Source organism: Ranitomeya imitator, chromosome 6 (assembly GCF_032444005.1).
Source record: "Ranitomeya imitator isolate aRanImi1 chromosome 6, aRanImi1.pri, whole genome shotgun sequence".
Lineage (NCBI taxonomy): Eukaryota > Metazoa > Chordata > Amphibia > Anura > Dendrobatidae > Ranitomeya > Ranitomeya imitator.
This window is the reverse complement of record NC_091287.1, coordinates 540,958,184-540,981,379: the sequence shown is the minus strand read 5'-3', so window position 1 is coordinate 540,981,379 and position 23,196 is coordinate 540,958,184. Positions and strand designations below refer to the sequence as shown.

Below are 23,196 nucleotides of genomic sequence, written 5' to 3'. Positions count from 1 at the left end.
TGTATCGGTGGTAAAATGCCTTCTCGTCTGACCCTCTTCCCGTATCGGTGGCAGAATGCCTTTCTCGTCTGACTCCCTTCACATATCGGGGTGGTAAAATGCATTCTCGTCTGTCTCCCTTCCTGTATTGATGGCATTATGCCTTCTCGTTCATCCCTCTTCACGTATTGGTGGCAGAATGCCTTCTCGTCTGACCCTCTACCAGCATCGGTGGCAAAATGCCGTCTCCTCTGCCCCCCTTCATGTATCGGTGGTAAAATGCCTTATCGTCTGACCCTCTTCATGTATCAGTGGCAGAATTCCTTCTCATCTGTCCCTCTTCCCGTATCGGTGGCAGAATGCCTTCTCGTCTGTCCCACTTCTCGTATCGGTAGCAGAATGCCTTCTCGACTGTCCCTCTTCCCGTATCGGTGGCAGAATGCCTTCTCGTCTGTCCCTCTTCCCGTATCGGTGGCATGATGCTGTCTCGTCTGACCCTCTTCATGTATCAGTGGCAGAATGCCTTTTCGTCTGTCCCCCTTCATGTATCGGTGGTAAAATGCCTTCTCGTCTGACCCTCTTCCCGTATCGGTGGCAGAATGTGGAGCGCCCCCAGACACAGGGCCACGAGTTCTCGGTACTGGGCCTCTCTGGTTCGGTTCTGAGGCTATCACGGTGGCTAGACCCGGTCCACGACCCTGCTAAGGGGCGTCCAATAAAGGTGGTGCAGTCTGTCAGGGGTTCGTGACGCCAGCTGTGGTGTTCGGTCAGGGTGACCGACGCTGCTGTGGGATCAGCTGGGGTGATGGAATGGCAGCTGGATGGTATACCTTCCCACAGGTGAAGTATGTCCCCAGGGCTTCCCAGTAAGGTAGATGGTAATGGTGTAGGGTGCAGTCAATAAGGAGGACACAGGGTTGCAGTCTCTTTACCTCTTTACTGAAGACTTCAGGATCCTCAATCCAGAGCACGCTTAACAGGGCTATCTGAGACCGGCCGGTCCGATGGGCACATCCAGAGTTTCCTTCGCAGATGGAAATCGTTGCCTGCCACTAGCGCCTGTGTGTTGTAGTCCTACCCTGCTGAGCATTCGGAATAGTCCTCACAACTGCTGTTCTCGTTCGTTCGTTCGTTCTCTACAGCTCTCTCTCTCTCTTTGGTTACAAATGTTACTAGTTTCTCGTCCCCCAGGAATGTTATGGCTAGGACGCACCCGTATGACGGGAAGGCTCGGAGCTTTTCCGGGACCCTAGAGACTCCCCTCTCCACGTGTTGCCCCCTATGTCTTCGTAGGTGTAGTAAGGTAGACAGCCAACCTATGATTAACTGTCCTGCGGAGTTCGAAGTAAGGCCTAGAGTCAGTTACTCCCGCGGTGTTCCGGCTACGCGCCTCAGTAGGATGTTGCCTCGGTCTCACGGCACGACTCCTACTGGTACTCCTTTGTGCTTGATCTCGTTTACACTGTTCCACAATATCCTTCCCTTCGTGTCTCTCTCTTGGATACCACCGCAGGGTGTGCAGGTGCGGTTCCGTTACGTTCTGCTCTGTTCGCTAGGCACCTGCCAGGTCCCCACGCCTGACAGGGACCCCCCTGTGTCTTCTCCCTGCAACACCCCCTGCCACGGGATGTTGCCTGAATCCAACCCAGTCAGCTTCTGACTAACTTCCTCCCCAACCTATGTTACTATAGTGAGAATCTGGAATTGCTTGCCTGAGGAGGTGGTGATGGCGAACTCAGTCGAGGGGTTCAAGAGAGGCCTGGATGTCTTCCTGGAGCAGAACAATATTGTATCATACAATTATTAGGTTCTGTATAAGGACGTAGATCTGGGGATTTATTATGATGGAATATAGGCTGAACTGGATGGACAAATGTCTTTTTTCGGCCTTACTAACTATGTTACTATGTATGTTACCCCTAGTTTTACCAGTGTGAGGAGTGGCCCAATAAATAAAGCCTTTTTCTCCCCCTAGTGGCCGGAGTGTGAAGTACAATGTGTTCTGGTGATACCTGGTCAGGAGAACTCCTTTAGTGCCATCAGACGTACCATCACTCCCCTTAGTGGCAGAGCGTCATACTGCAACGACCAGGTCTCTGGGGCGCTGCAAATGCCTTTCTCGTCTGACTCACTTCACGTATCGGGGTGGTAAAATGCCTTCTCGTCTGTCTCCCTTCCCGTATTGATGGCATGATGCCTTCTCGTTCATCCCCCTTCACGTATTGGTGGCAGAATGCCTTCTCGTCTGGCCCTATTCGTCCAGCATCGGTGGCAAAATGCCTTCTCCTCTGCCCCCCTTCATGCATCGGTGGTAAAATGCCTTATCGTCTGACCCTCTTCATGTATCAGTGGCAGAATTCCTTCTCATCTGTCCCTCTTCCCGTATCGGTGGCAGAATTCCTTCTCGTCTGTCCCTCTTCCCGTATCGGTGGCAGAATGCTGTCTCGTCTGTCCATCTTCCCGTATCGGTGGCAGAATGTGGAGCGCCCCCAGACACAGGGCCACGAGTTCTCGGTACTGGGCCTCTCTGGTTCGGTTCTGAGGCTATCACGGTGGCTAGACCCGGTCCACGACCCTGCTAAGGGGCGTCCAATAAAGGTGGTGCAGTCTGTCAGGGGTTCGTGACGCCAGCTGTGGTGTTCGGTCAGGGTGACCGACGCTGCTGTGGGATCAGCTGGGGTGATGGAATGGCAGCTGGATGGTATACCTTCCCACAGGTGAAGTATGTCCCCAGGGCTTCCCAGTAAGGTAGATGGTAATGGTGTAGGGTGCAGTCAATAAGGAGGACACAGGGTTGCAGTCTCTTTACCTCTTTACTGAAGACTTCAGGATCCTCAATCCAGAGCACGCTTAACAGGGCTATCTGAGACCGGCCGGTCCGATGGGCACATCCAGAGTTTCCTTCGCAGATGGAAATCGTTGCCTACCAATAGCGCCTGTGTGTTGTAGTCCTACCCTGCTGAGCATTCGGAATAGTCCTCACAACTGCTGTTCTCGTTCGTTCGTTCGTTCTCTACAGCTCTCTCTCTCTCTTTGGTTACAAATGTTACTAGTTTCTCGTCCCCCAGGAATGTTATGGCTAGGACGCACCCGTATGACGGGAAGGCTCGGAGCTTTTCCGGGACCCTAGAGACTCCCCTCTCCACGTGTTGCCCCCTATGTCTTCGTAGGTGTAGTAAGGTAGACAGCCAACCTATGATTAACTGTCCTGCGGAGTTCGAAGTAAGGCCTAGAGTCAGTTACTCCCGCGGTGTTCCGGCTACGCGCCTCAGTAGGATGTTGCCTCGGTCTCACGGCACGACTCCTACTGGTACTCCTTTGTGCTTGATCTCGTTTACACTGTTCCACAATATCCTTCCCTTCGTGTCTCTCTCTTGGATACCACCGCAGGGTGTGCAGGTGCGGTTCCGTTACGTTCTGCTCTGTTCGCTAGGCACCTGCCAGGTCCCCACGCCTGACAGGGACCCCCCTGTGTCTTCTCCCTGCAACACCCCCTGCCACGGGATGTTGCCTGAATCCAACCCAGTCAGCTTCTGACTAACTTCCTCCCCAACCTATGTTACTATAGTGAGAATCTGGAATTGCTTGCCTGAGGAGGTGGTGATGGCGAACTCAGTCAAGGGGTTCAAGAGAGGCCTGGATGTCTTCCTGGAGCAGAACAATATTGTATCATACAATTATTAGGTTCTGTATAAGGACGTAGATCTGGGGATTTATTATGATGGAATATAGGCTGAACTGGATGGACAAATGTCTTTTTTCGGCCTTACTAACTATGTTACTATGTATGTTACCCCTAGTTTTACCAGTGTGAGGAGTGGCCCAATAAATAAAGCCTTTTTCTCCCCCTAGTGGCCGGAGTGTGAAGTACAATGTGTTCTGGTGATACCTGGTCAGGAGAACTCCTTTAGTGCCATCAGACGTACCATCACTCCCCTTAGTGGCAGAGCGTCATACTGCAACGACCAGGTCTCTGGGGCGCTGCAAATGCCTTTCTCGTCTGACTCACTTCACGTATCGGGGTGGTAAAATGCCTTCTCGTCTGTCTCCCTTCCCGTATTGATGGCATGATGCCTTCTCGTTCATCCCCCTTCACGTATTGGTGGCAGAATGCCTTCTCGTCTGGCCCTATTCGTCCAGCATCGGTGGCAAAATGCCTTCTCCTCTGCCCCCCTTCATGCATCGGTGGTAAAATGCCTTATCGTCTGACCCTCTTCATGTATCAGTGGCAGAATTCCTTCTCATCTGTCCCTCTTCCCGTATCGGTGGCAGAATTCCTTCTCGTCTGTCCCTCTTCCCGTATCGGTGGCAGAATGCTGTCTCGTCTGTCCATCTTCCCGTATCGGTGGCAGAATGCCTTCTCGTCTGTCCCTCTTCCCGTATCGGTGGCAGAATGCCTTCTCGTCTGTCCCTCTTCCCGTATCGGTGGCAGAATGCCTTCTCGTCTGTCCCTCTTCCTGTATCGGTGGCAGAATGCCTTCTCGTCTGTCCATCTTCCCGTATCGGTGGCAGAATGCCTTCTCGTCTGTCCCCCTTACCGTATCGGTGGCAGAATGCCTTCTCGTCTGGCCCTATTCTTCCAGCATCGGTGGCAAAATGCCTTCTCCTCTGCCCCCCTTCATGCATCGGTGGTAAAATGCCTTATCGTCTGACCCTCTTCATGTATCAGTGGCAGAATTCCTTCTCATCTGTCCCTCTTCCCGTATCGGTGGCAGAATTCCTTCTCGTCTGTCCCTCTTCCCGTATCGGTGGCAGAATGCTGTCTCGTCTGTCCATCTTCCCGTATCGGTGGCAGAATGCCTTCTCGTCTGTCCCTCTTCCCGTATCGGTGGCAGAATGCCTTCTCGTCTGTCCCTCTTCCCGTATCGGTGGCAGAATGCCTTCTCGTCTGTCCCTCTTCCCGTATCGGTGGCAGAATGCCTTCTCGTCTGTCCATCTTCCCGTATCGGTGGCAGAATGCCTTCTCGTCTGTCCCTCTTCCCATATCGGTGGCAGAATGCCTTCTCGTCTGTCCCTCTTCCCGTATCGGTGGCAGAATGCCTTCTCGTCTGACCCTCTTCCCGTATCGGTGGCAGAATGCCTTCTCGTCTGACCCTCTTCCCGTATCGGTGGCAGAATGCCTTCTCGTCTGTCCATCTTCCCGTATCGGTGGCAGAATGCCTTCTCGTCTGTCCCTCTTCCCGTATCGGTGGCAGAATGCCTTCTCGTCTGACCCTCTTCCCGTATCGGTGGCAGAATGCCTTCTCGTCTGTCCATCTTCCCGTATCGGTGGCAGAATGCCTTCTCGTCTGTCCATCTTCCCGTATCGGTGGCAGAATGCCTTCTCGTCTGACCCTCTTCCCGTATCGGTGGCAGAATGCCTTCTCGTCTGACCCTCTTCCCGTATCGGTGGCAGAATGCCTTCTCGTCTGTCCCTCTTCCCGTATCGGTGGCAGAATGCTGTCTCGTCTGTCCATCTTCCCGTATCGGTGGCAGAATGCCTTCTCGTCTGTCCCTCTTCCCGTATCGGTGGCAGAATGCCTTCTCGTCTGACCCTCTTCCCGTATCGGTGGCGGAATGCCTTCTCGTCTGTCCCTCTTCCCGTAATGCTGTTTCTTCCCACCCGTCAGCTGTCGTCGTTTTCAACTATTGCTGTATGCTTCAAGAACCAGTTCATTAGGGCCTTATTTCACCACGGTACCAGTATTTACCGCAGGTTCATCCTCATCTCGTATGTGGGAGCTCTTCAGATATTTTGCGTTTTCCCTTTTTCAATCAGTAAATTATTTCCAGCTCAGGGAAACCTGACTTTATATTCTAGGAACGATGGGTGTAACGTTTGCGGGCGTCATGGTGGCCATACCTGGTGTTTCTGCACATGAGCTGCTCATGTTTTCAGCTGAAGGTGAGGCAAGGTGCAATACTTTAGTACACGGACTGTGAAGATTTTCTCCCAATATCCCAGGACAATTCTGTGTGTGGAATAATAAGTGGCAGACCTATAACTATCGCATAAAAAAAAACAAGATCATGATGATAATTTTGATTTATTTATTTTATGACATGCTCAGGCTCCAATTTTTTTTTAATCTAATTTTCTTGCTAATTCCTTCAAAAACAAATTTTCTTAGCATGTTTATTGGGTATTTGTTACTCTTTCTTTGTATTGTGGCTTTGAGTTAAAGGAGAACTTGTTAAAAAATGACATAAAAATAAAAAGCTGTACATTTATTATTTTAGGGTAAGTGAACCATATGGGACCATGACGGGCCGAGTGAGGTTTGGAGAACTTTGAGACAGGGATAGACAACTGGTGCAACCTGTGCAGTCACATGGGGTCTACAGAGATGAGGGGGACCACTTCTACCTCCAAAACAGCACATAATTGGAGACATCATGGCGAAACGTTGGATTGTTGGTTTTGGAAGGGAGCTGCCATGTTTTTCTAATCCTGTCTGACCCCCTTGAATATAAATGACTAAGTCTCCCTTTTCTCTCGCAGGCTGCTGGTGTTGAGCGTCCCGCTGCCCCCTATGGAGAGGTTCAGCCGCCGGCCAAATGCATTCTGTAGAGAACAGCTGCAACAATGACGTCTCCAGGGTGAACGAAGGTACTGCGGTCGGAGGAGAGGGTGAAAAGCAATGATAGCGTGTGCATTGATGCGGACCCCCCGCCGATCCTGTATGCACATAGCTGATCTCCAGCATGGATGAGAGATGTATGATCGCTGATGGGCTGGCTGCTTTGACCCTCCCCACACCTATCCATATAACAAGGGTCTCAAAGTCCCTGTGTGAATGAGTCGTTGCGAAGTATGTCTGAACATTAAGTATGTGAATATTTCTAGGAGCAGAAATGGAGCAGTGGTCACCCTTTTGCTCCTTGACTCCCCCCTTTGCTCCTTGACTCCCTCCTTTGCTCCTTGACTCCCCCTTTTTCTCCTTGACTCCCCCCTTTTTCTCCTTGACTCCCCCCTTTTTCTCCTTGACTCCCCCCTTTTGCTCCTTGACTCCCCCCTTTTGCTCCTTGACTCCCCCCTTTTGCTCCTTGACTCCCCCCTTTTGCTCCTTGACTCCCCCCTTTTGCTCCTTGACTCCCCCCTTTTGCTCCTTATACTCCCACACCCTTCTGTTCTGCAGATTAGTAGGGGGTCTTGGCAGCCGGACCACCGGCAGTCTTACATTTATCATCTGTCCTGGAAGTAGGTCATATTTGTTGTTTACAGGACACATTCTTTAACCCCTTTGTCACGAAGCCTGTATTCACTTTCCTGACCGGGCCAATTTTTACAATTCTGACCACTGTTCCTTTATGAGGTTACTAGATGGTGGCCCGATTCTAACGCATCGGGTATTCTGGAATATGCATGTCCACGTAGTATATTGCCCAGCCACGTATTATATATTGCCCAGCACAGAGCCATGTAGTATATTGCCCAGCCACGTAGTATATTGCTCAGCCACATAGTATATTGCTCAGCCACGTAGTATATTGCCCAGCCACGTAGTATATTGCCCAGCCACGTAGTATATTGCCCAGCCACGTAGTATATTGCCCAGCCACGTAGTATATTGCCCAGCCACGTAGTATATTGCCCAGCCACGTAGTATATTGCCCAGCCACGTAGTATATTGCCCAGCCACGTAGTATATTGCCCAGTCACGTAGTATATTGCCCAGCCACGTAGTATATTGCCCAGCCATGTAGTATATTGCCCAGCCACGTAGTACATTGCTCAGCCACGTAGTATATTGCCCAACCACGTAGTATATTGCCCAGCGTCGTAGTATATTGCCCAGCCACATAGTATATAGCAGAGCCACGTATTACATTGCCCAGCAACGTAGTATATTGCCCAGCCACATAGTATATTGCCCAGCACAGAGCCACGTAGTATAGAGACTTAAAAAAAACAAAAAAAAAAACATATACTCACCTATAGCCCGTTGAAGTCCTGCTATACTCACCATCCGCCGCCTTTCCCGCTCCTCTCCACGCTCCCGACACCGCTCCATTGCAAGCGGCAGCTTGCGGTCCCGTCCCAGGGCTGGTGTGAGCAGGAACTATGATGACATCGCGGTCACATGACCGACCGTGACGTCACGGCAGGTCCTTGTCCTACACCAGCCCTGGGACAGGAGCGGAACCTGCCGCTTGCAATGGAGCGGTGCCGGGAGCGTGGAGAGGAGCGGAAAAGGCGGCGGAGGGTGAGTATACAGGTTTTTTTTGTTTTTTTTAAATGATTTTTAACATGACATTTTTGCTGCATAGGCAGCATCAATAGTTAAAGGTTGGGCACACACAGGGTTAATAGCGGCGGTAACGGAATGCGTTATTGCCAGCATTAACCCTGTGTTAGCGGTGACCGGAGGGGAGTATGGAGCGTGCGGGGAGCGGAGCGCCGGGGACACTGTGTGGGGAGCGGAGCGCCGGGGACACAGTGCGGGGAGCGGAGCGCCGGGGATGCAGTGCGGGGAGCGGAGCGCCGGGGACACAGTGCGGGGAGCGGAGCGCCGGGGATGCAGTGCGGGGAGCGGAGCGCCGGGGACACAGTGCGGGGAGCGGAGCGCCGGGGATGCAGTGCGGGGAGCGGAGCGGCGGGGACACTGACTGCGGGGAGCGGGCGCCGGCCACTGACTGCGGGGAGTATGGAGCGGCCATTTTCTTCTGGACTGTGCCCATCGCTGATTGGTCGTGGCTATTTTGCGGTGACCAATCAGCGACTTGGATTCCCATGATAGACAGAGGCCAAGACCAATGAATATCCGTGACAGAAGGACAGACAGACGGAAGTGACCCTTAGACAATTATGTATATAGATAACTCTGGAATGCTTCAACGGATCCCGGTTATTCTGAGATTGTTTTCTCGTGCCATATTGTTCTTCATGATATTGGTAGCATTTTTTTAATATGACTTGCATTTATTTGTGAAAAAAACGGAAATTTGGAGATAATTTTGAAAATTTCGCAATTTTCAAACTTTTAATTTTTATGCCCTTAAATCCAAGAGTCACATCGCACAAAATAGTTAATAAATAACAAGACCAAAGTCAGCGCAGCCGTCTACCTGGACATTTTAGAGCACTTCATGCTTCCCTCTGCCGACAAGCTTTATGGAGATGGAAATGTCATTCTCCAGCAGGACTTGGCCCCTGTTCACATTGCCAAAAGTACCAATACCTGGTTTACACACACCAGTATCACTGTGCTTGATTGGAAGCAAACTCGCCTGACCTATTGTCAAGTGGAAGATGAGAGACACCAGACCCAACAATGCAGACGAGCTGAAGGCTGCTATCAAAGCAACCTGGGCTTCCATAACCCCTCAGCAGTGCCACAGGCTGATCGCCTCCATGCCACGCCGCATTGATGCAGTAATTGACGTAAAAGGAGCCGCGACCAAGTATTGACTGCATTTACTGAATATACATTTCAGGAGGCCAACATTTCGGATGTTAAAACCATTTTTTCAAGCTCGTGTTATAAAGTATTCTAATTTACTGAGATAACAACTTTTGGGTTGTCATTGGCTGTAAGCCATAATCGGCAACATTAACAGAAATAAACACGTGAAATAGATCACTCTGTCTGTAATGACTCTGTGTAATATAGGAGTTTCACTTTTTGTATTGAAGAATAGAAATAAATTCACTTTTTGATGATATTCTAATCTTGTGAGATGCACCTGTAGATACCGACAGACGAGCTAACTGCGCTCTGGAAATAACCTCTGAAAGGGCAGAAAAATAAGCACATTGACATAGTGAAATACTGCAGTGGTTGTCTGGAGTGTTTCTTTTGTTCGGTGTAACTTTGTTACCTTTTTTAATGTTTTTTTTTTCCTTTTTTAGGATCCAGCTCCATCTACATGTGTAAGCTGTGTAATCTGTTCTCCCCCAGTCACCCCGAGCTGCTGTCACATGTTACTGAAAATCACACCAAAGAAGGTCTGAGCCCCGAGCACATCATCATCCCGCTCCGTCCACTGGTGCCGCCCAGCAGGAACGCAGAAGGTGAGATACAGGTTTGTTTTTGGAGCTTTTCATCCTTCCATGTGATCACAAGCTTTGTGCCTAAGAATAAAGGATGAGTGAAACGCCCAGCTCAGTGTGAACAGGGTGGCGGGATTCTGCTTTCTCTTGTGTCATGCAGCTCAGTGTGAACAGGGCGGCGGGATTCTGCTTTCTCTCGTGTCCCGCAGCTCACTGTGAACAGGGCGGCGGGATTCTGCTTGCTCTTGTGTCCTGCAGCTCAGTGTGAACAGGGTGGCGGGATTCTGCTTGCTCTCGTGTCCTGCAGCTCAGTGTGATCAGGGCAGCAGGATTCTGCTTTCTCTCGTGTCCTGCAGCTCAGTGTGAACAGGACAGTGGGATTCTGCTTTCTCTCGTGTCCTGCAGCTCAGTGTGAACAGGGTGGCGGGATTCTGCTTGCTCTCGTGTCCCGCAGCTCACTGTGAACAGGGCGGCGGGATTCTGCTTGTTCTTGTGTCCCGCAGCTCACTGTGAACAGGGCGGCGGGATTCTGCTTGCTCTTGTGTCCTGCAGCTCAGTGTGAACAGGGCGGTGGGATTCTGCTTGCTCTTGTGTCCCGCAGTTCAGTGTGAACAGGACAGTGGGATTCTGCTTTCTCTCGTGTCCTGCAGCTCAGTGTCAACAGGGTGGCGGGATTCTGCTTGCTCTCGTGTTCCACAGCTCACTGTCAACAGGTCGGCGGGATTCTGCTTTCTCTCATGTTCCGCAGCTCAATATGAACAGGTCGGCGGGATTCTGCTTTCTCTCATGTTCCCAGCTCAATATGAACAGGTCGGCGGGATTCTGCTTTCTCTCATGTTCCCAGCTCACTGTCAACAGGTCGGCGGGATTCTGCTTTCTCTCATGTTCCCAGCTCAATATGAACAGGTCGGCGGGATTCTGCTTTCTCTCATGTCCTGCAGCTCAGAATGAACAGGTTGGTGGGACTCTGCTTGCTCTCGTGTCCCGCAGCTCAGTGTGAACAGGGCGGCGGGATTCTGCTTGCTCTCGTGTCCCACAGCTCAGTGTGAACAGGGTGGCCGGATTCTGCTTTCTCTCATGTTCCGCAGCTCAGTGTGAACAAGTCGGCAGGATTCTGCTTTCTCTCGTGTCCCGCAGCTCAGTGTCAACAGGGCGGCGGGATTCTGCTTGCTCTCGTGTCCCACAGCTCAGTGTGAACAGGGTAGCCAGATTCTGCTTTCTCTCATGTTCCGCAGCTCAATATGAACAGGGCGGTGGGACTCTGCTTGCTCTCGTGTCCCGCAGCTCAGTGTGAACAGGGTGGCCGGATTCTGCTTTCTCTCGTGTCCCGCAGCTCAGTGTCAACAGGGCGGCGGGATTCTGCTTGCTCTCGTGTCCCACAGCTCAGTGTGAACAGGGTGGCCGGATTCTGCTTTCTCTCATGTTCCGCAGCTCAATATGAACAGGGCGGTGGGACTCTGCTTGCTCTCGTGTCCCGCAGCTCAGTGTGAACAGAGCGGCGGGATTCTGCTTGCTCTCGTGTCCCACAGCTGTGTGAACAGGGTGGCGGGATTCTGCTTGCTCTCGTGTCCCACAGCTCAGTATGAAAAGGCCAGCGGGATCCTGCTTGCTCGAAAACTTTTACTCTAGTTTTCCTCTGCACATTAATCTCTTTTTGGAAAAGTTTTGGGTTCTCTCCTGGTTTATTTTTGCAGTCCTATCAGTACAATACTGTAAGATTGTAGTGAGAGAAACACTCTTCACAAAGTTTCTATAACATTTTTCCCCTAGATTTGCCCATTAATCTTTTTTCCCTTCCCCCAATAAGCAGTTTGAAATGGGGAAGGGGGGAAACCCTTTTGTTATTGCTGCTTCTGTAGCGTTATACAACCTAAACTGTAAAATCCATAATAAAGGGAAACAATTCTAAATGCAGAAATGCCATTTTTTTGGTTGTTGTTGTTTTTTCACCCCACTTGGAATTATTTTCCCTGTTTTCAGTACATTTATATGGTAAAATGAATGGTGCCGTTCAAAGCTGCAACTCGCCCTCATGCGGCTATGTGGATCGAAAAGAAAAAAAAAAAGTTACGGCTCTTGGAGGAAACAATAGAAGTGCAATAATGGAAATTTGCACAGTCAAGAAATGGTTAAGTGCATCCGTGCCTTCCTTCTTCATGCTGGTAGTGACCACCAGTCTCCCCACTAATGATGGGAACTCCACCGGTCACTGATTTAGGGGATTTCTTTTTGTCAGAAACCAAAGTGAGAAAGAATGAATGATGTTTTGCCTTTTTTTTTTTTTTTTTATGGCGGGAGGCGATAGCTCGGCCCCCTACTAGATATTTGGCTTTGCAGGATGTGACTGATGTTGGGGGCCTCGTCGTTTCATAATGGCGCCAAATTCCCGTGTGTGGGGGAGAATTATGAAAGATAATTGCTTTTTAAAATCTGGAAATGATTCCATTTGCCATCATTGTCGGCATCGCCAGGTATTCACATATGTCGGCAAGTCTCCATAACAAGGTGGAATCAGTCTTGTGGTTCCTGTTCATTTGAAGGGGGTTGTACCATTTCTGCTATTTGTAGCCCATAGGCACCATGACGTATGAAAATAAGAGCGTGTACTTTTAATCACCCTCCCTGGGTCCAGAGCTGCCTCTCCGCTGTTGCTGACGGTCTTTTGATGATCGGCTGCAGCGGTGACATCTCTCATCTGATGAGGTAGGTCCTCAAAGCCTGCGGTCTGGAGTAGCAGATCTTAAGCAGCACGGACCGGAGGCACTGGTGCAGCGTGGCGGAAAAGTTGGGGGCGCAACGAGGTAGAGTAGTTGAGCGTTCAGCAGTGTCAAAGCTGTAGTGACGCTGACTTGAAGCAGAGTTGATCTGCAGAAGTGGAAAAGTGAAGACGAGATGTAGCAGCCCAGGAACAGCAGTGTAGACCTGATGTAGAAGAGCAGGCTAGTTGTACTAGTGGGAGCCAGATGCAGCACAGCTTGATCAGCTGAGTTGTTGTAGTGGAGGAACAGATGAAGTAGAGCTGAGACTCGGAGAATAGAAGACTGTCACGTCACCCTCGCCAGGTTTAATTGAGAGATGAGACTGGCTGGAGTAGATGAGCAATGCGGTGTTCAACAGGGAGACTATTCTGAACCTTCCTAGTAATTATTTTCTCTCTCCAGAGCTGGATTCACTGATACACTGCTCAGTACTACATACTACTGCTGCTTCTTCTGTAGCAGAGCTACATACCGTAGATACGGGGGGAGCAGGAATCCTTCATGTCTGTGTGCTATTTATGGGAGACATTGTAGCGGATAGTCTCCATCCACTAGCTCAGAGACAACTGAAAATGGGAGAGAGAGCCTGAAGAAGGGGAAGAGAAATGCAGAATACAAGTCCTATAATGGGCAGAAAGCACTCCGGCATTGCCCATGGATTGCACACGACTTTCCATGCAGCAGTTAATATTCTGAGCACTGTCCTGATTAGCAGGAGGTGAGATGATTGCCGCTGAGTACCGTGCTGGGCTTTATTATTGACGAATCACAGCCAATGTCCTAGCGGGCAGCTTCAGGGGCCGGGAACTTCAGCAATGAACCCTCGCTGGCGCGCAGCAGATAACGAGGCTGTCAGTCCCCTCCGCACTGATCATCTGCGGCTTGTAGACAGACGCACGTCCCTCTCCGGGAACAAGTCTGCGCTAACGAGACTCTGCACAACACTTCTCCCCTGTCCTACATATCCGGGATGCAATAACTGCGCTCCCTCCATCCCCCGCAGATCACGCTCAGCCGAGGTCAGGGGGATTTATTTTATCTCTAAATTCTGTATCTTGTCTCCCATCCTAATCGGGAAGGAAGCGGCAACTATACCCGGATCAGAGGGCTGCCATCATCCTAGAAGTGCAGCGAATGATTAACCTCTTCATGACCAAGCTTGTTTGGTAGGGTCGATTAGCAGGACACCGTCCGTCAGCCGTGTCGATACCCCGTGGCCGCTGGACGTTGGCCTTGAGAACCGCCTCTTACGTCCTGGCTTCCAAGGTTCTTGGCCGGACGTCATCGAGGTTCTTGGTGCGACGCCACTTGTGCGTCACACCAGGCCAACTAATGATAAGGAGAACCGTGGGGGCCCGGAGGTCAGAGGCGGTTCTCAGGGCTCCCGTCCTGCGACCATAGAAAGTCGATGTGGCCAATGGACCTGCACCGAGACTATTGCTTAGCACCATTACGTGGTGACTGCATCGGCGCACACGACTCACATTGACGTCTGTAGGAGGCAATGCCACTTGGGACCTAACTGTATGGGTAACCAAGATGATTGGCACTGCCCCGGTCTCGCCATTTGTGAGCAGACCTCACTGTTGCCCTTCGCTATTGCTCCTATGCCATGTTGAGTAGCGGAGATTCAGGCGCTGCACATTTCTATCCATCCGACCTACAAGCCTCCGGGCCGCGGTGCTGCAGACAGTAACTAATGATGTACGCGGAGTCGGGCAGGGAGCGCATTAATCACAGGGCTCGGGTGAACCGTACAGGCGACGGGGACTTCTCCTAAGTACCTGATCGATGTCTGGGTGAGCCGGTGGCTTGTCAGATCATGGGCGCAATTGTAAAGCATCGAAATCTGGCCCCATAGTGGTATTTATAGTATATACGCGTAATGCAGAGCTAGAGGAAAGACATAGCATGGGTATGAGTGCATGACCCTCATGATCAGTGATGGCCCACGACATCTACCGCCCAGGAGCCCAGACATTGTGTACCCCCGATCTACAGAAATTACTGCGTGGTTCTCCTCATGCTGCTTACTCCTTCCTCTACATTCAGCTTCCAACACCCTCCTTCTTTCTTCTTCCTTGCCCCTCCCATGCTTATCCCTGGCTCCTCCCACTTCTCGTTTCTCTAGCTGCTCATAATGCACACGTCAGCTGCTGCGGAACCTCATAATGCACACCTCCGCTGCAGAACCCCATAATGCACACCTCCACTACTGCAGAACCTCATAATGCACACTTCCGCTGCTGCAGAACCTCATAATGCACACCTCCGCTGCTGCAGAACCTCATAATGCACACCTCCGCTGCTGCAGAACCTCATAATACACACCTCAGCTGCTGCAGAACCTCATAATGCACACCTCCGCTGCTGCAGAACCTCATAATGCACACCTCCACTGCTGCAGAACCTCATAATGCACACCTCAGCTGAAGCAGAACCTCATAATGCACACCTCAGCTGCAGAACCCCATAATGCACACCTCAGCTGCTGCAGAACCTCAAAATGCACACCTCCGCTGCGGCAGAACCTCATAATGCACACCTCAGCTGCAGAACCCCATAATGCACACCTCCACTGCTGCAGAACCTCATAATGCACACCTCAGTTGCTGCAGAACCCCATAATACACACCTCAATTGCTGCAGAACCTCATAATGCACACCTGCACTGCTGCAGAACCCCATAATGCACACCTCAGCTGCAGAACCCCATAATGCACACCTCCACTGCTGCAGAACCTCATAATGCACACCTGCACTGCTGCATAACCTCATAATGCACACCTGCACTGCTGCAGAACCCCATAATACACACCTCAGCTGCTGCAGAACCTCATACCGCACACCTCAGCTGCTGAAGAACCTCATAATGCACACCTCCGCTGTTGCAGAACCTCATAATGCACACCTCAGCTGCTGCAGAACCCCATAATGCACACCTCAGCTTCTGCAGAACCTCATAATGCACACCTCAGCTTCTGCAGAACCTCATAATGCACACCTCCCCTGCTGCAGAACCTCATAATGCACCTCAGCTGCTGCAGAACCTCATAATGCACACCTTAGCTGCCGCAGAACCTCATAATGCACACCTCAGCTGCTGCATAACCTCATAATGCACACCTTAGCTGCTGCAGAACCTCATAATGCACACCTCAGCTGCTGCAGAACCTCATACTGCACACCTCAGCTGCTGCAGAACCTCATACTGCACACCTCAGCTACTGCAGAACCTCATAATGCACACCTTAGCTGCCGCAGAACCTCATAATGCACACCTCAGCTGCTGCATAACCTCATAATGCACACCTTAGCTGCTGCAGAACCTCATAATGCACACCTCAGCTGCTGCAGAACCTCATACTGCACACCTCAGCTGCTGCAGAACCTCATACTGCACACCTCAGCTACTGCAGAACCTCATAATTCACACCTCTGCTGCTGCAGAACCTCATAATGCACACCTTAGCTGCTGCAGAACCTCATAATCCACACTTCAGCTGCTGCAAAACCTCATAATGCACACCTCCGCTGCTGCAGAACCTCATAATGCACACCTTAGCTGCTGCAGAACCTCATAATACACAGTTCGGCTGCTGCAGAACCTCATAGTACGCCTCAGCTGCTGATGTCCATTAGTGTGCCAGATCTACAAAACACCCTGAGCAGTTGTAATCTTTCTCCGTCCCGGGCAGTGAGGCTCTGGGGGCTGCACCGCACGGCTCCTCCAGGACCTCATTTACTTCCACGTCTTGGCTACAGTCACGGATCATTTAGCTGCATGTTCACCATAGACAGCGACAAGCTGCCAGCGGATATCAGCGAGCGCCGGGGGACGGCGGCCGGGAGCGCGGAGATGGTGCAGCTTCATTATACATTCTGTGCGGTCTGTCCCCAGTGCGGCTGCCGGACCGAGAGCAGGAAGAATTCACTGTAAAGTGTCTCCGTTATTAATCATTACCGCTGCCTCTAATGTGAGAGATCGCGTCACTGTCAGCGCGGCAGAACCGAGGGCTCTCATCATTAACGCCCAATTCTGCTCCCACCTGTACATTTCTATTCTATGTTCACATGCGGTATTATATAGTATGTTCCTATACACAAGGGGCAGTATTATAGTAGTTATATTCTTGTACATAGGGGAAGAATTATAGTAGTTATATTCTTGTACATAGGAGCAGTATTATAGTAGTTATATTCTTGTACATAGGAGCAGTATTATACATAGGAGCAGTATTATAGTAGTTATATTCTTGTACATAGGAGCAGTATTATACATAGGAGCAGTATTATAGTAGTTATATTCTTGTACATAGGAGCAGTATTATAGTAGTTATATTCTTGTACATAGGAGCAGTATTATAGTAGTTATATTCTTGTACATAGGAGCAGTATTATACATAGGAGCAGTATTATAGTAGTTATATTCTTGTACATAGGGGCAGTATTATAGTAGTTATATTCTTGTACATAGGGGAAGAATTATAGTAGTTATATTCTTGTACATAGGAGCAGTATTATAGTAGTTATATTCTTGTATATAGGGGCAGTATTATAGTAGTTATATTCTTGTACATAGGGGCAGTATTATAGTAGTTATATTCTTGTACATAGGAGCAGTATTATAGTAGTTATATTCTTGTACATAGGAGCAGTATTATAGTAGTTATATTCTTGTACATAGGGGCAGTATTATAGTAGTTATATTCTTGTACATAGGGGCAGTATTATAGTAGTTATATTCTTGTACATAGAGGGCAGTATTATAGTAGTTATATTCTTGTACATAGGGGCAGTATTATAGTAGTTATATTCTTGTACATAGGAGCAGTATTATAGTAGTTATATTCTTGTACATAGGAGCAGTATTATAGTAGTTATATTCTTGTACATAGGGGGAGTATTATAGTAGTTATATTCTTGTACATAGGAGCAGTATTATAGTAGTTATATTCTTGTACATAGGAGCAGTATTATAGTAGTTATATTCTTGTACATAGGGGCAGTATTATAGTAGTTATATTCTTGTATATAGGGGCAGTATTATAGTAGTTATATTCTTGTACATAGAGGGCAGTATTATAGTAGTTATATTCTTGTACATAGGGGCAGTATTATAGTAGTTATATTCTTGTACATAGGGGAAGAATTATAGTAGTTATATTCTTGTACATAGGAACAGTATTATAGTAGTTATATTCTTGTACATAGGAGCAGTATTATAGTAGTTATATTCTTGTACATAGGAGCAGTATTATAGTAGTTATATTCTTGTACATAGGGGAAGAATTATAGTAGTTATATTCTTGTACATAGGTGCAGTATTATAGTAGTTATATTCTTGTATATAGGGGCAGTATTATAGTAGTTTTATTCTTGTACATAGGGGCAGTATTATAGTAGTTATATTCTTGAACATAGGAGCAGTATTATAGTAGTTATATTCTTGTACATGGGAGCAGTATTATAGAAGTTATATTCCTGTATGTAGAGGCAGTAATATAGTAGTTATATACTTGTACATAGGGGCAGTATTATAGTAGTTATATTCCTATATGTAGAGGCAGTAGTATAGTAGTTATATTCTTGTACATAGGGGCAGTATTATAGTAGTTATATTCTTGTACATAGGGGCAGTATTATAGTAGTTATATTCTTGTACATAGGGGCAGTATTATAGTAGTTATATTCTTGTACATAGGAGCAGTATTATAGTAGTTATATTCTTGCACATAGGGGGCAGTATTATAGTAGTTATATTCTTGTACATAGGAGCAGTATTATAGTAGTTAAATTCTTGTACATAGGGGCAGTATTATAGTGACCGCTCCAGGCATTGCGGTCTTGCGAGATGATGACGTGCGGTCTCGCGAGACCGCTAAGTCATCATCTCGTGAGACCGCAATGCACTCTTCAGACCGGAGCGCACGAGGAGCGTCGGTAATTCATTTTTTAACAGGGATATGGTACCCACATTGCTATAGACTGCGTGAGCTGTGCAATATACTATGTGGGCTGTGCAATATACTATGTGGGCTGTGCAATATACTATGTGGGCTGTGCAATATACTATGTGGGCTGTGCAATATACTATGTGGGCTGTGCAATATACTATGTGGGCTGTGCAATATACAACGTAATAATGTAGTAGTTATAATCTTGTACATAGGAGCAGTATTATAGTAGTTATATTCTTGTACATAGGAGCAGTATTATAGTAGTTATATTCTTGTACATAGGAGCAGTATTATAGTAGTTATATTCTTGTACATAGGAGCAGTATTATAGTAGTTATATTCTTGTACATAGGGGCAGTATTATAGTAGTTATATTCTTGTACATAGGGGCAGTATTATAGTAGTTATATTCTTGTACATAGGAGCAGTATTATAGTAGTTATATTCTTGTACATAGGAGCAGTATTATAGTAGTTATATTCTTGTACATAGGAGCAGTATTATGGTAGTTATATTCTTGTACATAGGAGCAGTATTATAGTAGTTATATTCTTGTACATAGGAGCAGTATTATAGTAGTTATATTCTTGTACATAGGAGCAGTATTATAGTAGTTATATTCTTGTACATAGGGGCAGTATTATAGTAGTTATAATCCTGTACATAGGAGCAGTATTATAGTAGTCATATTCTTGTACATAGGAGCAGTATTATAGTAGTTATATTCTTGTACATAGGAGCAGTATTATAGTAGTTATATTCTTGTACATAGGGGCAGTATTATAGTAGTTATATTCTTGTACATAGGGGCAGTATTATAGTAGTTATATTCTTGTACATAGGGGCAGTATTATAGTAGTTATATTCTTGTACATAGGAGCAGTATTATAGTAGTTATATTCTTGTACATAGGGGCAGTATTATAGTAGTTATATTCTTGTACATAGGGGCAGTATTATAGTAGTTATATTCTTGTACATAGGGGCAGTATTATAGTAGTTATATTCTTGTACATAGGGGCAGTATTATAGTAGTTATAATCCTGTACATAGGAGCAGTATTATGGTAGTTATATTCTTGTACATAGGAGCAGTATTATAGTAGTTATATTCTTGTATATAGGAGCAGTATTATAGTAGTTATATTCTTGTATATAGGGGCAGTATTATAGTAGTTATAATCCTGTACATAGGGGCAGTATTATAGTAGTTATATTCTTGTACATAGGAGCAGTATTATAGTAGTTATATTCTTGTACATAGGGAGCAGTATTATAGTAGTTATATTCTTGTACATAGGAGCAGTATTATAGTAGTTATATTCTTGTACATAGGAGCAGTATTATAGTAGTTATATTCTTGTACATAGGAGCAGTATTATAGTAGTTATATTCTTGTACATAGGAGCAGTATTATAGTAGTTATATTCTTGTACATAGGGGCAGTATTATAGTAGTTATATTCTTGTACATAGGAGCAGTATTATAGTAGTTATATTCTTGTACATAGGGGCAGTATTATAGTAGTTATATTCCTGTATGTAGAGGCAGTAGTATAGTAGTTACATTCTTCAACATTTTTACATTTATTTTTCTGTTTTGCTTTTTATTTTCTTTGTAGAACTTTGTGTTGTAAAAAGAAAGCGAGGACGGCCTAAGGGTTCCACAAAGAAATCCATCGCTGATGAGGAGCCTGCAGAGAGCAATGGGATCCATGCTAGAGATGATGCAGAGGAGGGTCGACCATCCCCGGAGCCAGTGCCGGACAGTTTGGAGTGTCGAAAGTGCAGCCGAACGTTCTCGAACATCAGACAGCTGAAAAAACACATCTGCATCATCGTGTTAAATGACGACGAAGATGTCGCTCACGGTGAGTAAGAAGCTTCGCTCTCCTTTGTGCCTTTGCTCCTCTCATCCCTAGAACCGCCATTAAAACCTTTAAAGAGAATCACACAGCAATTTTTGATCTCCGATAAATATTTTTTCTTCATTTACTACACTGGATAAATAATTGTAGTTTTTTATAGATTGAACTTGTACGGATGTGGCGATATTATGACCAGTTTTTCTCTTAATAACTTGTATCTCTAGTATTGATTTTAGTGGCTTGTTGCAGTTGGAGGTCGACCCTTGGGGTGGCCTAGGGTTCAGTTTTGTTTTTTTTTCTTATACATTTTAAAAAACGTATTTTACTTTTTCTTTTCTTTTTTTGTTTTTTTTTGTTTGGAGTTCCCTTCTGGGACTATATTATTTTATGTAGCTGGCACCCGAGTTTTCTTTATAGGGTTCGGCCCCTCAGACTCCTCCATAGTATAGTATTGACATTGAGCGGGAAGGGGTTAATATTTAAAGGGGCCTCTCTATTTTGTAAAGTAATAATCTATTTTTCAGCTATGTGATTTCTAACTTCCGAGAGCTCTTAAAAGCACACAGTGCGCCGACACCTGTCTTTTTTTGTTTTTGTTTTAAAGCCAATGACTTTGAAGGGAAGTTTATTCTGCCCGATACGGAAAAGGAGAAAGAAAAACAGCCAAAGAGATCGCGCCTGCAGAAAACTGAGAAAGTGCCACAGTCGAAAGACGCCGAGAAAAGCCAAGGGGTGAATCCCATCGTCAGCGTTCTCCTGACGGCTCACGAGGCAATTCCAGGTATCTATCTGCCCATCTGTCCTACCGTCTAATGGAAAGAACCAGGACCGGCAGTGCTCGGAGGGTTCGTGGGCTGATAAAAGGGGTCATTCTAAGTTAAAGTTTTTTTTTTTTTTTTTTTTTCGGGGGGGGGGGGGAGGGAGGGGGTACTTGGATACTAATGGGGCTACGCCTTAGAACAGTAAGGGTCCAAATCCTGACAGCCGGACCCTCCGCTGCTCTGATACTAACGGCATGTGTGGAGCCATATGTGTGTCAGCCAGTCACACAGTCACAAGTCTTTTAGAGGTGGAAATTAGAAAAAAAAAATTGAAGTAAAACTTGTTATAGTATTCCCTATCCTGGTATGCATGGCCCCCTAATCCCTATCCTGGTATGCATGGCCCCCTCATCCCTATCCTGGTATGCATGGTCCCCCTCATCCCTATCCTGGTATGCATGGCCCTCTCATCTCTATCCTGGTATGCATGGTCCCCTCATCCCTATCCTAGTATGCATGGCCCTCTCACCCCTATCCTGGTATGCATGGTCCCCCTCATCCCTATCCTAGTATGCATGGCCCTCTCACCCCTATCCTGGTATGCATGGGCCCCCTCATCCCTATCCTGGTATACATAGCCCCCTCATCCCTATCCTGGTATACATGGCCTCCTCACCCCTATCCTGGTATACATGGCCTCCTCATCCTTATCCTGGTATACATGGCACCCTCATCCCTATCCTGGTATGCATGGTCCCCTCATCTGTATCCTGGTATGCATGGCCCCTTCATCCCTATCCTGGTATGCATGGTCCCCATTATCTCTATCCTGGTATACATAGCCTCCTCATCCCTATCCTGGTATACGTGGTCCCCCTCATCCCTATCCTGGTATACGTGGTCCCCCTCATCCCTATCCTGGTATGCATGGCCCCCTCATCCCTATCCTGGTATACATGGCCTCCTCACCCCTATCCTGGTATGCATGGTCCCCCTCATCCCTATCCTGGTATACATGGCCCCCTCATCCCTATCCTGGTATACATGGCCTCCTCACCCCTATCCTGGTATACATGGTCCCCTCATCTGTATCCTGGTATGCATGGCCCCTTCATCCCTATCCTGGTATGCATGGTCCCCATTATCTCTATCCTGGTATACATGGCCCGCTCATCCCTATCCTGGTATACATGGCCCCCTCATCCCTATCCTGGTATCTATGGCCCCCTCATCCCCATCCTGGTATGCATGGTCCCCCTCATCCCTATCCTGGTATACATGGTCCCCTCATCCTTATCCTGGTATGCATGGTCCCCTCATCCCTATCCTGGTATGCATGGTCCCCCTCATCTCTATCCTGGTATGCATGGCCCCCTCATCCTTATCCTGGTATACATGGCCCCCTCATCCCTATTCTGGTATGCATGGTCCCCCTCCTCTCTATCCTGGTATGCATGGCCCCCTCATCCCTATCCTGGTATGTATGGCCCCCTCATCCCCATCCTGGTATGCATGGTCCCCCTCATCCCTATCCTGGTATGCATAGTCCTGTAACTCAAATTAGCTAAATGATTACCCAAGTATTGATAGTATTTTATTTTCAAGTCATTCAAGAGACTTTTGATAAACAACATTTTTTGGGTTTTTCCTTCCAATGCAAAGATGAACAGTTTTTTTGGCAGTTCTAACTCTTGAACAGGCCACGTAAAGTTGACCATGAGAAAATCATGGAGATTGCAAATTGATCCCTACTACTTTCAAGGAAAGTCCCTGAGTCTTGTTAATGGACATCGCAAATGGCAGTCGCACTGGATACTGGAGGTGTTTAAAATCAAAAGGCAAATCAGATGAAATGAGAGGAATTTTTGCAATGAAATTGTACTCTCCTTTGGCACATCC

The 23,196-nt window shown here is 47.6% G+C and overlaps 1 protein-coding gene across 1 annotated transcript in view; it reads left to right on the top strand.

The window, feature by feature from the left end:
* Positions 1-23,196, top strand: part of ZFAT (zinc finger and AT-hook domain containing) — a 206,373-nt gene that overhangs the window by 25,317 nt on the left and 157,860 nt on the right. Inside the window, exons 2-5 of the mRNA XM_069731946.1 lie at positions 6,461-6,568; positions 9,812-9,973; positions 20,291-20,539; positions 21,141-21,317. Of these exons, the coding sequence (XP_069588047.1) occupies positions 6,517-6,568; positions 9,812-9,973; positions 20,291-20,539; positions 21,141-21,317 (640 nt within the window). The 5' untranslated portion in view covers positions 6,461-6,516. The remainder of the gene's footprint in view (positions 1-6,460; positions 6,569-9,811; positions 9,974-20,290; positions 20,540-21,140; positions 21,318-23,196) is intronic.